The sequence below is a fragment of the Hirundo rustica genome, chromosome 8, assembly GCF_015227805.2.
Source record: "Hirundo rustica isolate bHirRus1 chromosome 8, bHirRus1.pri.v3, whole genome shotgun sequence".
NCBI classification, from domain to species: Eukaryota; Metazoa; Chordata; class Aves; order Passeriformes; family Hirundinidae; genus Hirundo; species Hirundo rustica.
The window spans coordinates 2,995,700-3,012,601 of NC_053457.1; the positions used below are offsets into that span (position 1 = coordinate 2,995,700).

At 45.7% G+C, this 16,902-nt stretch overlaps 1 protein-coding gene across 10 annotated transcripts in view; it reads left to right on the forward strand.

Annotated features, from left to right (window-relative positions):
- Positions 1-16,100, forward strand: part of MICU1 (mitochondrial calcium uptake 1) — an 85,375-nt gene extending 69,275 nt beyond the window's left edge. For all 10 annotated transcript variants that reach the window (XM_040071530.1, XM_040071528.1, XM_040071526.2 and 7 more), the window contains 4 exons: positions 4,200-4,337; positions 8,339-8,447; positions 13,855-13,944; positions 15,331-16,100. In XM_040071530.1, the coding sequence (XP_039927464.1) occupies positions 4,200-4,337; positions 8,339-8,447; positions 13,855-13,944; positions 15,331-15,494 (501 nt within the window). In that variant the 3' untranslated portion in view covers positions 15,495-16,100. The remainder of the gene's footprint in view (positions 1-4,199; positions 4,338-8,338; positions 8,448-13,854; positions 13,945-15,330) is intronic.
- Positions 16,101-16,902: the final 802 nt, after the last annotated feature.

Here is a 16,902-nt window from a genome sequence, read left to right on the forward strand (position 1 = left end):
GTTTTTTAAACTGTTCTCTGGTTAGAGAGGATTTTAGCACTGGAGTTTTAGAATTTAGAATCTTCTCCTATTAATACTGTTGACTATGACAAATTTATTGAGGAGGAAGGAGAGTCAGCTGGGAAGAGAAGCCTTCCCCTGAGAAATATGTAGTGCCCAAACTCAGCCATTTTCTGAGGCCATGGGAGCTGCTTCATTTCTCACCAGTGAGCCCTGCTGGCAGAAGGAGAGATGAAAGGAAGCCAGTGTCTGCATTTAGGAACTTCCAGCAAGTTGTTGTTTGGGTTTTTTTTTCCACCAGGATGTTCCTCGTGGTGGTGTCTCTGAATTGGTTTGGGCTGGATGCTCCTCAGAGCCTAGGATTTGATTTCCTGCAGGGGAAGACGTATTGAGTGAGTGCAGGAAAAAAACAGTGAAGCAAGGAAGAAAAGATATTATGGGTTTATTGTTTTATGATGGATCCTTGTATTGCCTTTCCATAAAGTTGTGCAATTAAGGAGATGTAGAAGCAGGGAAAATTGCTTATTTGTCCTCTGCTCTCATGTGAGAAAGATTTTTCTCTCAGAAAGAAGGAGAGGGGGTTATTTGAACAAAACTGGGTATTTCATCTTATAGGGGAGTAGGAATATGCTCATCCTGTCAGGTTTAAGGGGGGGGGGGCGCAGTTTGGGACTATTCAACGTGTGTTTAAGGTTGTGGGTAATCTTTTAAATAACAAAAAAATCAGGAGTACCCTGCTGTGTATTTAGACTGGCAACTGGGACTGGGCTAGCAAAGCTGGTGAAGTCAAGGGCTGCACCCCATTTCTCCTGCCTTCTCCCCTTCCTACAGGATTCCAGAATGGCCTGGGTTCAAAGGGATCTTAAAGCTCATCTCATTGCACCCCTCTGCCATGGGCAGGGACAACTCCCACCATCCCAGGCTGCTCCAATCCCCAGTGTCCAGCCTGCCCTTGTACACTTCCAGGGACCATGGGGCAGCCACAGCTTCTCTGGGCACCCTGTGCCAGGGCCTCCCTACCCTCACAGGGACGAATTCTTTCCTAATATCCAATCTAAACTTCCCTTTTTTTAGTTTGAAGCCATTTCCTCCTGTCCTGTCACTACACTTCCTGCTGAACTGTTCCATCAGCCCTTGCATTTCCTTTCATGTCACATTGGCTTTTAATGAATTTCAAAACACAGCCTTTTCTATTTCAAGCTAATTTCTTCAGCACCTCAGGTGTCCTGGCCTGCAGGAAGAACACTGGCCAGCATTCTATCCTGTTCTCCTTGCCTCGTGCGGATGCAGAATCCACTGCTGGCACCAAGTGGCTGCAAGTGGAAGCTGCTCCAGAGGTGTTGGACTCACTGGCCGATTGTGTGTGTCGATTTGTGGGCTGCAGTTTGGGATGGGGAAGGACACCCCTGTCCTCTGTTTGTCTCGGTGGGATGCTGGGAGCAGGAGTTGCTCCATCCCCCTCTGAATAATGCTGGATGAGCGACTGCTTTGGCCCTGCTTTCCCTTCTTTAAGATCCATGGAAGGGAGAAAGACTGTCAGAAGACTTGTTTGCCTGTTATAAATCCCAGTGTGCTGTGCCCTGCATCCCCTCCTTGTAGGTTATGGGGTTATTTCCTCCCCCCATGAACAGAAAAATAACCTGTACAGTATCATCCTGTGCCTGGAGGCAAATAATCGTGATTGTCTGGGAATGGGCACTATTTTTCCTGCTTTTTTTTTCAAATACCCAGAGGATTTTAACATTTAATACTGTTTGTAGGCTGTGTATTGAGTACTGAAAGAAAAATTCCTGTGGGTTTTGTCACCCTCCTTCATTTCCAAGTGGTGAGTTGTGTTTGGCTAGAAGACATTCCAGAGGATAAAGGAGCATGGATGTGCCTTTGCTCCTGGGCAGGGAGATGGAAAAGGGGGTGTCAGGAGTAGCTGGGGATTTTTTTTCTTCAGGAATCAATGGATTTGTACTCACAAATCCTTTGAAGCCCAGTTTCTTTATGGATAAACACAATCTCTGGCATACCAGGAAAAAATAAGCAGAATTCCCTTCCTGAAATTTCTCTTTAAATGACATGCCTTGCTTATCCCTTCTGTAATTAATTTAAATGCATCTGACAGTAGCTTGGAGGCAAGATTTGAACTTTCTTCGTCCCTCACTGTGATGCTGTTGCTTTTTCTCAGTTCAGTGGTGGTTATACTGGAATTTGGGAATGGGATATGGACCAGCTCTCACTTCCCAGCCCCTTTCTGGGCTGACCTTTGCAGTGAGCACCACTGTGGGTGACAGTGGTGCTCAGAGTATCCTGGTTTAATGTTAAAGAGGTTAATTTTAAAGTGAGATAAATAATAAGCAGCATAAATTCCATAGTTTCCAGGCTGTTTTTTATTTCTTGTGATTAGCTGTGGGGTGTATCAGTAGAAAAATGAAGATGAAAAGTACTTTAATTTTTCCTTTCTGGTCTTTTTTGTATCTGGTAGTGCAAAACTGACCAGAATCTGAAGGTTTCGTTCCAAAAAAACTTAAAGGAGCTGGTTCTTTATTTCCCCATCTGCAGGAAGCTGTGCTTGCTTGTGCTGCCCCTTGGAGATGCCCACTGCTCGATCCTTAACGCAGGGCAAGAGGAGAGGGGGCTGATGGTCTTTTAGACACCAACTTGAGATTTTCTAAGCATAGTCACTACTTAGGAGGTTGATCTGAGATATTTGGACTCATTTCCTAGCCTTTAATTAAAGATGCTACCTAAAGCTCTGCTGTAAGTCTGAGTATTCTAAGGCTGTTGGTAGAAAAATGCTTGTTTGTGTCTCTGGGGATGAAATTAGGAATATTACAGCAGAAGAAAGCATCAGTGCTGCTTTCGAAGCAGCACTGACAGCAGATTTTTGTGTCCCAGGGGCATGTTCTTTGCATTCTTCAGGTGTGGCAGAAACTGCTACTTCGGCTTTTTAATGAAGAACATTTCTAACAAATGAGTTTTCCCTCGCCTTTCCCCAGCACAGGAGAATGGGATAGGCCCACATTTTGCATCATGAGTGATTCCCAAGGCCTGTATCAGATGACAGTAAAAATCATCATTTCCCCCCGAGAACTGTGTGGGCCACTCAGGTGAAAGCACAAGGAGGCTGAGGAGTAGAATTTCTCCATTTGGGATCTCCCTCCCTCCTGCCAGAGTCACCCATACAAATCCCTCCAGCCTTGGTGCTCCACTTATCAGGAATCCCTTGGTTTTCCACTGGGAAAAGCAGCCACGATCTGCATGATATGGTGATAATTAAAAATTCATTAGCAGTGAAAAGAGGCTGAAGCAGGAATGGTCAACTCAGCAGGCAGCAGAATGTCCGTCACTGGTACCAAGTTCTTCCCCGTGAGTTTAAAAATTAATTTTGGTCTTAAATGTCATCTTCTGGATTGTGATCAGCTGGAGTGTTGTTCTTGTGTTCCTGATAAATTTGAAGGGGTATAATCTGTCTCAAATAAGAGATCCCAAGTGCTGAGATCTGCGAAGCTGGGTGAAGTCTAATGTTGATGCTTGTTGATTCACAGAGGTGGGGGAAAAGGAAAGGATGAAATTCCCATTATTCAGTGGACAAAGACCTGGTGCTCCCACCCAGAACCTTCCCAAACTGGGGTATGGCTCTTCCCTCCTTCCCAGCAGTGGAAGCCAGGAGACAAACTACTGCAGGAGTGATGGATTAGTGGAGAAAACCTTTCTCTGCCCAAGGGCTTTTTGGAAGTTCTGCAGGGGCCTCACAGCAGCATTTGTAAGAGTCAAGGACTGGGAGGGTCTGAGGATGAGGAGAACTTGGGGAAGGTGAAGTCTAGAGACATCCATGAACCTTCCCTTGCTGGGACACTGGTACAGGCCTTGGAGCAGAGAAGAGTTGAATTAGAAGACATTTGCAATACTTCTCTGGTTTATTAACCACTCTTTAGAGCAGCCATGGAAACCACTCAGCCCAGTCCTGTGGGACAGAATTGGGAGGGTGAGTTACAAAACTTCTCCCAATAGCTGTCCAAGGAATTGCACATAGGGAGAATGTGGGGAGACAATGAGGAAAGCAGATACTGGAGCACATCAGGACTTCTCCTTCCCCAGTGTTTCCTGCAATATTAATATTTTATGGGTCCTTTTCTATGCTTCATACCTCAGGTGGAGCTTTCCTGCTGCTCCTAGTTTTCATCTCCCTGTTTTCCTTTCCCTTGCAGTTTGAGCGGCACGACCCAGTGGACGGGCGGATCACAGAGCGGCAGTTCGGGAGCATGCTGCTGGCATACAGTGGGGTGCAGTCCAAGAAGCTCACTGTCATGCTCAAACAGCTCAAGAAGCACTTCCAGGATGGAGAGGTCAGTGGCATTCATGGAAAATTTGGGAAAATTTCTCAGCCCCAGGCTGGGCTGTGAAATCAGTTAAGCAATCCCTATCTCCTTCAGAAAAGCATCTGCTCCGTGTTAAGCCGTGGTGGAGAGAGGGAAGAGTTGGGAGTGCAGGAGTCCAGTGCAGGCTGCAGGTTTATTCCTTATGAAAACAGATGCTGTAATTTTAAAAATTCAATTTGCTGAATGGCACCCTGGGTCTGGAGCCAGAACAAACACTGAAGCCGTGCTCCCAGTTCCTGGCTCGACCTTGGATTCATTGGCTGCTGTGACCAGGCAGTTTATTATTTAGTTATTAACTTCTGGGAAAAATTACAATTTAGAGAGGAGTAATTTTGCAGACCCTACACTCGTTAATTCAGTGAGAGGCCTTGGAATAAGATATCCATACCACAAGATGTGCTTTATCAGGTAAGGCAAGTATGGGCTGAGAAATTATTGAGCATTAGAATTTTACATCTGCCCCTGTAATGGATGTTCTTTTATTAAGCCAGACTGGTTTTTTATTAACTGGGATATAAACAAGCAATTCATCAAAGTGAGAATGGATGGAAAGATGGCTGTTTCAGAGCTGCTTTCTTTTGACATCAGAACCAGAGTTTATTTCTTAACTGGTTTAGGTGCCAATTGTGTTATAAAACACAAGTTTTGACCAGGGTCTGCTCCTTTTTTTGTTCCTTAATGGGATTCCTACATTAACAGGAATCGTTTGATTTCTCCAGGATAAAGTGCTTAATTGAAATGTGTGTCTAACAGAAGAGATCAGCTCTGGTTTTGAAGTTTGCAAATAGTTGATTTTTTTGCTGTGATTTTTGGGATTTTATATCTATATGTATGTACATATAGATATTACTGAACAGTAGCTGGATGTGTGAGAAAACAGGCAAAAGAATTTCTTTTGGAAGGTTTCCTACAGCAGATGTTTTCTTCCTTTCATGCGTAAGCCAAGACCCTGACATCTCTGCCAGAGGAATAACTTCTTGTTCTTACCTTTTTCCTCATCCCCAAAACAGCCAGATTGCTTTTCTATTTACAGCCACACAGATTCAGAGCAAATCTTTATCTTCCTTTATTCTAAGGATGTTCAAGGAGAGAAAATGGGCAATAGGACAAAAAAAAAAAAAAAATTTGCAAGGAAGAGAATTGGTGAAAAATTCATGGTTCCTTACACTGGTGAGGATGAAATGCCCAGAAACTGTCCCAAACTCACCAAGTGAAGCTTTCCTTTGGAAGTACAGTTCTTTTGAGAGAGCTTTCTTGTGGAATCTGCCAAACTTTGTCTTCCTTGTCTGATGCAATTACCTTGACTGCGCAAGGCAACCCTGGCAGCCTCCAAAAGAACAAAACTCTGGGTTTAATCTAATCTTTAGCTGTTTTGCTTTCCTGGTTTTGGGAGTGATAAGTTTTCTTCTACTAACTGCTAATCTGCTTTCATTATTTTTATTTTTCATGAGGAAAAATCCCATCTTACCCTGTATAGGTGAACTTTGCCTATTCAGCAGAGCTGCCACACTATTTTTTCATTACTTATGAGTGTCCTCCCCAAGCTGAACTTACACAGCTGCTTTTCTCCTAGTAAAAAGGACCTGAGTCATCAGCAGCATTCACAAGCAAGGTATTATTATGCCCCTCTAACTGCTAGAAAACCAAACTGTCTCTTCAGAAACCAGTGATTCATGTCATCTCCTACATCTGCTTCGGGGGCTGGCTGGGGTATTTTTCTGTGGAGATAGCAGGGGATGGCAGTGAGGTGGAATTCCTGGCTGAACCTGGATTCCCAGGTGAAAAGCCCTAATTTTTGCAGGAGATGTTTGAGCTGTTGTGTTACAAGCAGGTAAGTGCTTCTGGAGTCTCCCTGCTTACGTTTTGTGAGGATTACTTGGGTGGTGAAGGGATTTATCTGAGTATGAATCAACAGCTGGAGCTACAAATGCCTTGAAAGAGGTAATCATTCATCTGTTGACTTGCCTGAGGCTGTCCCAGTCTCTGATTTTTATTTTATCTTGGTAGTTGGAACAGAGTTAATCCTGATGCCGTCTCACCTACAAGATTCCTCAAAACAATATTAAATTTCATAATACTGATGGTATTCTTGGTACAGACACGTCCACGTGAAAGCCGCGATTTGTAAGATAACACGTGTGTCACTGGTTTTGTTTTTTCTGCTGGTGAAAGGACCACAAAGGCCAGGTTGGGTGGGGCTAGCAGCAACCTGGGATGGTGGAAGGGGGTCCCTGCCCATGGAAAGGGGTCCCTGCCCATGGCAGGGGGTGAAATGAGATGGGCTTTGAGGTTCCTTTCCACCCAAACCACTCCAGGATTCCAAACAAGGGTCCATTTTGCACAAACAGCAATGCTGCTTGGCCTTGGCACGTGCCATTTTGGGAATTCCAGGAAAGTAGGAGATTTATGGCGCTTTGCTTAGAACACTCCAAACCTCCGATGTCCCAGACAGAGCAGGCAGATTACAGCACAGTGTCTTCTGTTGGCCTGGAAGTGCCCACATACCTCGTGGTTCCTCCAGGCGTTCCACACTCCCAGTGCCCTGATCCCAGGCAAGAAGGTACTGTGGTAATTGCAAAGATATTTTCTCTTGTAGAACCATTGTACAAAACAGAGGGATCTCTGTAGTGCTTCCTGCAGAAGTACCTGATTTATTGGATTATTTTTTTTTTTCTAGAACAGTATTTCATTTAATTCTTCTGTACATTCTAGTGTTTCTCTCAGGAAGAGGAGCGGGCAGACCTTCAAGGAAAGCTCCCTGCAGAGTCACCTGGGATTTCTCTCTTCAGTCATCTCTGTTGTCCACATGTGCTCTCCCTTTTTGCCCTCTCATCCTTTTTGGCCCAGATCCATGAGTCCAGAGCTGACAAAGCTGCTGTTGCATGTCAGTGCACACGTACATCATCAGCGTAGTGCCACATACTCAACTCACAGCAAAGATGGGGAAAAGCTGCAAATACCTGTATGGGAAGACCTTAAAAATGTTTTTTCTTTCAAAAGATTGGTGGCTTCTTCCCTGATTAGAAGTTGTTCGAGCAGGGTTGCAGCACATTGTGTAAATTTATATTTGACAGTACCTGCTGAACACACCCAGATCATGGAACTGTGCTGGTTCTGCAGTTAGGATTTTTACTATCTTGCTCTATCAGTCTGTCGTGCCAGGCAGGATAGGAGGATCCTGAACCTGAACTCCTCTTGACAAGTCAATTCATGTGTCCCAGAGAGGGAGTCTGAGTGGTTATTACTGTGCTGATGATTCACCTCCTCCCTTGGCTCCGTGCTGTGGCTCTGCTGGAGGAGTTGGAGGCTCCAGCTCTTGTCCCAGCACTGCTAAGGTTGTGCTGGAGCTGAACAGGGTGATAAAATCAGGTGTAGTGTAACCAGGTGGAGTTCCCAGAGCTGTGCTCATGGGCAGTTCTTCTCTTGAGGAGCTCAGGATGTTTTTCCATGACTCTCCCAGAGCACATGCTCACCTGGCCCAGGTAAGTGGAGCAGATAGGGATCCTACCTCCAGCAGCAAAGCAAACTGGGACACTTCTGTGTTTTAGTGTCACCTTCTGCCACACTGGGTAAGATATGGATTCCCCCAGCGAGCCCTGAATCTCTTGGGAGAGACCTTACAGTGCACAGACTGTCATTGCAAGTGTGCAGGCTTCAAAAAAAAAATTATCAATTCACCTCTTTGCAGTGGTCTCCTGCATCCCAGCTACAGGCTTGTGGTATGTCTGCTACCCTGGGAAACAGTTTTCAGTCCCTTCTCGCTGTGGGACTGGTGGGGCCAGGAGGGAAGCAGGAGGGGAACAAAAGTACAGGTCACAACACACAGCCTCAAGTGCCAAGGGTGACTTTTTGGAGTGTGCAGATAAATTCCCTTCTGGCTACAGCTTTGGGCCAGTGAGTCACAGTGTCATTTCCAGTCCGTGATGTCCTTTTCCTATTGCCACATGAGTGTTGTTCCTCTGTCCTAGGGGCTGACGTTTGAAGAGGTGGAGAACTTCTTCACTTTTCTGAAGAACATAAATGATGTGGACACAGCTTTGAGCTTCTACCACATGGCTGGAGCTTCTCTTGATAAAGGTATTAAAACCAGTGGGATGTTCAGGTGCTGGAAACCTGAGGGAGCATAACTCTTGCCGTGTCTTTGGAGTTAGGAAGGTGACAGACGAGCCCAGGCTGACAAGTTAAAAACATACCCAAATTGCAATTCCTCCCTGTTATGAGGAGCTTAGCTTGCTACATCCATGGGTAAAGAGGGCTTTCAGGTTTTATACTTCTACAGTTTTAGATACAGGGAGAAAAAAGGCTGACATGTACTGCCTGAATGGATGAGGAAGCAGTGATTTCATGGTGGTACCTTCAGAAGGTACACACATTCTGGTGTGTGCAAAGGCAAGGTGACCTAATGAGTGTGCCACAGGCTGCGGTTCCAGATCCCAGGGACACCAGTGTTTCTTCTTCATCCCCATCTTCTGAAGTGACCTTTTTTTTTCACTTTATACAAAGGACTTTAAAAATGAGTGTAAAAATTTTCTTGCAGTGTCATTTTCCTTGGAGGTCTCTGATCCACATGGCAGAGACACAGTGGCAGTGGGGCTGGTGGTAGGAACTGCTCAATCTTTGTTTTGTTTCAGTTTTGCTCAAAAACCATAGACTTTGCCTAGAAATAAGGGCTGGATGCTGCATTTCTGATTGGAAATTCAGGCAGTGGCAAACACTTTCAGAGCTCCTGGGAGTGCTGGAGGGAAAGAGGAGGAGCACTGGAACACCACTGATGTCCCAGACTGAGCATTACAGTCGGTCCAGAGACTCTGTTTCAGATAACCCACAGTCCAGAGGAGTGAGCTGAATAAACCTCAGTGCTGGTGTTTCCTGGGGACCTAGTTAATAATGTGGCTTATTGATCAGACCAATCCATATCTTCCTCCTTCTCATCATCTTTCCTTCTCTGAGCTGGTCTGTCTCAGGTATGTTCTTGGATCTGACACACTGATGTAAAAAAAAAATAAAATAAAAGGAAAAATACCCAAAATATATTTCAAACCAAAGTCCCACTCTGCTGCCAGGATCTGTCACAAGTGCATGCTTTGGTCTTTAGGATTTTTTTTTTTTTTTTTTTTTAAACAGACTGAGAATATAAAAAAAATATGGCAAGCTCATTAAAAGATTTTTAGACTAAATGGAAACTCTTGTCTTCTACAAAGTTAAAGCTAATTTATTTAGGCAGCTGCAGAATTAAACATTTGGAAGTCAGCTATTCCAACTGCTGCTCTTGTGGGAATATTAAGGCATTAATAGGTTTTGGGACAGTGGAATTACAGTGGGAAACAAACGTGTCACATCTCTTTGTGTGTGTGTCAGCAGCCCTTCTCATCTTAAATTTTTTTGGAGGAAATCATCTGTACTCTTTGGTTTATATCATCATTGCCTTAAGACTTAAAAGAACCTGACAGGATTTTCTTTCATTTAAAAGTAAAATCCCAAGTCTGGGTGTGCTGCTGCTGCTCTGAGCTTTTTATGCAGCATCCCAGAGGAGGTAATAACCCAGCAAATCAAATTTACTCAGTACCTACAGGAAATTAGCATTTGTCTTGTCATGGGATATACATTTTTGCAGAATTTAGATCTGTGTGCAGTTGGTAAATCAGTGTGATTGCTGTTTAATTATATGCCATTAATGAGCTTGTGCAGCCACTGAGCTGGAAGTGTTTGGCTGGGGTAAAGGAACCTTCCTTGGGCAGGAATCAGATTTAAGTCAAGTAAACCATAAATGGGGTTCGGCCTCCCAAAAGTGAAGCTTTCACGAGGTTGCTGGTTACAAACTAACAAATGTAAAAATTACACTGGGGTGGGGACCAGGAAAAGGTTAGTGTTTGTAATAATTTGCTGCTAACAATGAGGCAAACATTATTATGATTTTAGAAGGGCTGTTTAAAATTTCAGAGGGGAAAAATGGCTGGTACCAAACAGCCAGAGCTTGACAGTCTGTTTTCTGTGCTGAATTGAAGTTGCTTCTTCTAAAAAGGATCATAAATCTGTATTTTAATGACCCATTTAAAAACACCCAGATTATTTGTTATCCCATCTTTCATTTTCCCAACAACATAATAGCTGTCGTTCTCCTAAATCACAAACATTCCTTAGAAGACTTCCCCAGACTGGGCTCACCTGCTGGAAACAGGAGAGGAACTGAATCTGGTGCTTATTCCCCTCTTAGGAGGGTGTGAGTTGCACTTTTTCTGGCACTGTGTGCAGCCAGGCTTTCCAAGCAGCTGGCAGAGAGCCACGGGATAACTCCTTTTGGGGTTTAGGGCAAGGCATGGATGGGCCAAAGCATGGGGAAACACTGAGCCCACTGCTGATCTGTGGCTTGGAGCAAGGCTGGAGCCCCAGAGAGGTTCATGGAAAATCATTTTATTTGAATGATGCTGCTTGAAATGGCTGCAGAGTCGACAGGGAATCCGGAAGAAGGCAGAGGTGAGCTGGAATTCAGTCCTGGAATTGCTGCTTGCTTTCCTCTACCTTGGAGATGGATGGAGGAAGTCAGCCCTCCTGAAAGCACAGCTTGGATTGCTCCTCTGGAATAATGGCAGTGCTGGTAGTTGGGAGGGGAGGACTTGGGAGGGGGTCTCTGGAGACCCTCATATCCAACAGGATCCTCTGCAGCAGCTTGCCCTGGGCCATCTGCAGTCAGGTTTGGGGAGTCTCCAAGGAATCTCCTTTCTTTCCATATTTCTGGCTGTGGATATTCCACAAACGGATTGACTCTGCCTTTGGTCTTGGAGCTCTGCTTTTTTCTCCCTGATCTCTGTGACTTTGTCATGCTCCCTTTGATGTCAAAACAGCTTCTGCTCAGCTGCAAGACTGCAGCCTCACAGTTTGAGGAGTCAAAGGGGAATATGCTATGTGCACAGGATTGCATAAGGTTTATCCATCTCTTTCCTGGATGGGTGTTCTAGCACGTACTCATTCATGCAAGTGATTTGTAAAAAGTTAAATAGGTTTTGGTAGCTATACTACCAAAATATACCAGTGATAGCATCCAACATTCCCAGCTGGGAGCCTTGACATGAAATGTGTGCATCCACGTGAGACTGATTTCTGGGAGCCTAAAACACAGTGTCCTGCCTTTCTATCCTGGAACGGCCCAGGGCAGGGAGCTCTGCTCTTCCCACCCCGAGTGCCATTTGGAAAACAAAGGCAGAAGCCCAGCTGTCCATTCTTTTGGCCACATGTGTGATTAATCTCAAGTTAGAGGGGAAAAAGTGAAGTTTCCCATCTGGCAAGGCTCTCCCCTGGAGCGAAGCCCCATCTGCAGGCTCTCAGTGAGGCATTGCACACGGTGCAGTTCTGGGAATCAGAGTGGAAAAAAAGGATAACTGTGTCAGACACTAAACTTGCATAAAATAACTCAGATGGCTCATTAAAGGAACCAGTGGATAATACCATACCAATGCATTAAATTTTAGAAGCTTTTCAGAATGGAAATGGAAATGTAGAACCTTTTTCGTTTTTGTTTTTTTTTTTTTAATGGTATGAAATCCAGGAGAATTTCTGTCCCAGAACCCCAAACCTGAACAGGCTGTTTTAAGAGATGTTCCCCAGACAGCACCTATTTCATTTTGTGAAAGGGTAAAGAAATTATTCCAGCAGCTTTGCAGGTTTACTTCAGTTTTATTTGCCTCCCTAAGCTGCCTTGTGGTCTGGAGTACGTGTGTGGAAGTGGAAAGCGGAGACGCTTTCCCTGTTCCTTGTCATTCCTTAAAAATGAGCCCAGCACAGTCATGCAGCCCCTGTGAAATCATTTTGGCATCAAGCAAGAACAATGGGATGGAGCTGACACTTTTGCAGTTGGATTAATAAGAGAGGAAGCAGGAACTGGTGGCATTGACTACAAGTTCCAGCTGGGAAAACTGTGGCTGTGGAAAATAAACAGGAGGGGAGGGATCAGGAGACTCCCTGCAGAGCTGGAAGGAGTGGGTAAAATCTCAGCAGAAAAATCTGACTTATAATTAAAGGAATTAGGACAAGGGGCAATGGTTTTAAACTGAAAGGGGAGATTTTGATTTGGTGTTACGGAGAAATTGTTCCCTGTGAGGGTGGGCAGGCCCTGGCACAGGGTGCCCAGAGCAGCTGTGGCTGCCCCTGGATCCCTGGCAGTGTCCGAGGCCCGGCTGGATGGGGCTTGGAGCAGCCTGGGACAGTGGAAGGTGTCCCTGCCCATGGCAGGGGTGGCACTGGATGAGCTCTAAGGCCCCTTCCAAGCCAAACCATTCTGGAATTCTGGGTTGTAGGAAATCATTCTAACTTTTTTTTTTACATGTAAGGCTACAGCCATAGGGTACCGAAGGCACCAGGAGGGGAGGATGGCATCATTGAAAAAAGTTTTACATTTACAGCAAATTAAATGAAATTTGATGTTGCTGTCTGAGGAATACAGAGTAGTAACTGCTGACTGGAGCTACATCACTCACAGAGAAAAGCAATTTCACTCAAAAAGAATAATTACATAGGAAAAGCAGGGTCCTATTTGAGATTATATATATTACATATATACAATGTGTCATTTCAATTTTCTCCTGCATTATTTAGTATAAGGAGAGGTTTTATGGGGGAAAGGACCTGATGGTGGCTGAGAATTCCTCTCAGAAAATCTCACATTTCAGTCAGGGGAGCAGAAATGGGGTGGAAAGTACCAATAATGTAAACATTAATTAAAAAAAAAAATCCTATTAGAAATATTTTATGCCGTTTGTAATTAATCCAGTTACAGTATATATTGGATGATTATTTTTTCCTTTCTGATACACTTAACTCTCAAAAATTCTTGAAGGACTTGGGGTGCAGAAACCCATAAGGATGCTGTGGAGGAAAGCAGAGACTGTTTGTGGTTTCAGCCTGGTTTTGTGATACACCACTTCCCTCTTTTCCCTTGCTCCACAGCTAAACATTGATCTCAGTTGCTGTGGATGGCGTTTCCTTGGGTCAGGCTTTGTAGGGAAGCAATTTAACTTTAAATACACTCACACCAGCCTAGTGAGGGGGCTTTTTATTTTCCCATTTGTGCAGCAAAATCAACTGCCTAACCTTGCCAGATTGAGAGCTCCATGGATTGTCCTTGTCTAAAGGTGGGAATAAAACTCCTGCTTGCTTCTCTGCTGCCAGTCTGTGAAGAAAAGGGAAATAATTCCTTACAACTCTTTATTGTATTGCAAGGTTAATCTGTTCTGCTCCCTGTAGGAGGGTGGGTGAACCCATTACTGGGTTGCAGCAGGAAAGGCAGTTGATGGAATTCCCAGCCTGCTGGGATAGTTGCTTGATAAGAGTATCATCCTTGGAATGCTGTCAGACGGAGCTGCCTTGTTAATCAAACTTATTTCAGGCCTCTCTGAAGACACAAAGGCCATTTTCCACAGAGGAACAGGAGTCTCCTGCTGTGGTTGGCACATCCTGAGCCCTGTGTGACCGTGCCCTCCCTCTGTTGCAGTGACCATGCAGCAAGTGGCCAGGACAGTGGCCAAGGTGGAGCTCTCGGACCACGTGTGCGACGTGGTGTTCGCGCTCTTCGATTGCGATGGTGAGTGACCACCCAACCTCAGCCAGGCCGGGAGAGAGTCAGTCCAGGGCAAGAAATCCAGGGGAAAAGGGCTCTTCTTGCCATGCTCTTTGTCCATGGATCTGTGACAATCCCCCTGCCCTTTTGGGAAGGGTATCCAATGGTACCCACCCTGTGAGACGTGGATCTTGGAGCACTGACAGGAGGGTTTGGTGCACACTTTGCTCCTTTTTCCCGCCCCAGAACTCCTGTTTGTTAAACAAAATGAACTGATGTGCTCCAGTGTTGGAAACGAGCTGGTCTGGGGCTTTATCTCCAAAGTCCTAGACAAATGTCAGCTGAATTTTTAATTAATTAACAGCAGCTCTGTGCCCTGCTGAGAAGCTGATGGCCTTGCAGAGGGTGGGAGCACCCTGGGGTAGTTGTCATCTACACTGAAGCATTCCTGATTGAGTCAATGGGAGTTACTGGAGTCTTTGCCAGGTGACAGCAATTCTGACTTGAAAAGAAGGAAATTCTGCATTTGCCCAAAACTGCCATGCCAAAATCAGAGTCCTGGCTGGCACCCTTCTTCTCCAGAGCAGTCACCCGCATCTGGCAGCTCTGGTACATAAGTATGAGCATTAAAAAATGTATTTAATTATTTTATTCCTTGTTGTCCCTCTTGGTTTCAGTCCCACCTGCTCCTTTGCACCTTTTTAAGGTCACATCTTCTGTTCTATTTTCTCTGTGGTTCAGTACCACTATTCTGATACAATCTTCAAGTCAGATGATCAGGGTGGAGATTAGAGTGAGCTGAACTGTATCCAAATATTCCCTGTTTGCCTTCTCTCAGAGGAGAATCTCATAAATATTTTGATGGCAAATCTTTGGGGGGAAAGACTGGTTGCCAGAGGAGTCCCCTAAGGAAGAAACCAAGTAGAAAAACAGGCACAGACCTCTTTTTATTATTATGATTTTGTTGTTTTCACTCCATCAGTGCTTACAGACATTAAAAACCTGCAGCACTGGAAGGAATTTTGCTCACCCCTTGATCTTTTGCTGGAATTTTGCTGCCCAGTGGCTGCATTCTCCATAACCTCATTCATCAGATCAACAAATCTTCCCTTCTACTCCATTAGAAAAATTTGTGCACCCATAATTTCCTAAATCACTGAAAGCAGTGTTTCCTGGGTAGACACAGACATTTGGTTTGCATTTGCTTTTCTGCCTCCTGCAAGCATCCATAGGGTTGGGATTTACACTCTGCAGCTCAGAAACCCTTACTCAGCAGGATATTTTGGGAGGTGGGAGCCAAATTTGGTCTCAGTTTCTGCAGGAAAGGACACTCATGGCTGCAGCCCTTTAGAGTTATAATTTCAAGGAGGTTGGCGGTGGGTCTCTGATCATTTTTCCTCCTTTTTGCAGGGAACGGGGAGCTGAGCAACAAGGAGTTTGTTGCCATCATGAAGCAGCGCCTGATGCGAGGCTTGGAGAAGCCCAAGGACATGGGCTTCACACGGCTCATGAGGGCCATGTGGAAGTGTGCCCAGGAGACAGCGTGGGACTTCACAGGTCCCAAGCAGCAGTAGCGGGCTTGGGAAGGAGCATCCCCATTCCCTGGATCAGCCCTGACATCACCCATGGGCACAGCAGGGTGGCACCAGGCTCTGGAGAGCCCAGGCTGTCTGTCACAGGAGGGTTTAGTCAACCCAAGTTAGAAATGCACGCCTGTCGTATTTGCTTGCTGCTGGCTTCTTAATATTCCTCTCTCTCAGGAATATGGAAAGAACTTTAACCGTCACCACTTCTGCAGTGTGATGTGCCCTGCTCGAGAGCCAGACCCCAAATCACCTTTAGTTAATGCTATGAAAAAATGGCACGGGGGTTATTTTGGTTCTCAGACTGCTCCTCGGAAAAGCCAGGCAATTCCTGGATTTCCTGCATCCCAGACCAGGATTTCAGCCAGCCAAAAGCTCCGTACTGCACCTGCTGCAGAAGGGCAGCTAAAAGTAGTGGAGCAACTGGCTCTCCTGCCCGTCCTGCCTTGCATAAGCATACTGCTGCAGGAGGTCCCTAATTGATTTCCTAAATGGAGAGCCCTCTCCATGGGCAATTGTACTGAGAAGGGACTGACAGGCGTTGGTTGCCGGGTGCTGTCCTCTGTAAAATACCATGTAAAGATGTTCCTCACATCAGCCTGGCTCTGTCTCTTCATTGCTCCAGATCCTCCCCAAAGGCTGGGGCTGAGGCACTGAAGATAGGGTGTTTTGGAAGGAGGGAAACCCCATGACTTTCCAGAGCTGGAAAGTCACTCCTGGAATACTTTCCTTCCCCATCACAGGAAGGACATGGAACTGCTGGAGAGAGTCCAGAGGAAAGCCACCAAAGATGATTAGAGGGATGGAGCAGCTGTGCTATGAGGAAAGGCTGAGAGAATTGGGATGGTTCAGCCTGGAGAGAAACTCCAGGGTGACCTAATTGTGGCCTTCCAGTGCCTGAAGGAGGTGACAAGAAACATGCAGAGGGAATACTGACAAGGGCCTCAAGTGCCAGGACAAGGGGAAATGGTTTCCCACTGCCAGAGGGCAGGGTTAGATGAGACATTAGGAAGAAATCCTTCCCTGTGAGGGTGTGAGGCCCTGGCACAGGGTCTCCAGAGCAGCTGTGGCTGCACCTGGATCCCTGCAAGTGTCCAGGGCTAAGCTGGATGGGGTTTGGAGCACTCTGAAATAGTGGAAGTTGTCCCTGCCCATGGCAGGAGTAGGACTGGGTGGGCTTTAATGTCCCTTTCCACTCAAACCCTTGCAGTGTTCCGTGGTTCATACAGCGATATTGATCCTGATCACTCCAGCTAGCGTCATCTTCCCCTCCTCTCTCATTTCCCGCTCAGAGCCTGCTCCTTTGGGGTGGTTGGGGTGTCCCTGTGCTGTCACACACGTCATACCCCACAAACCGAGGCAGGAGTGCAGGTTTGGCCCTTCCTGGCTGCAGCTGTTC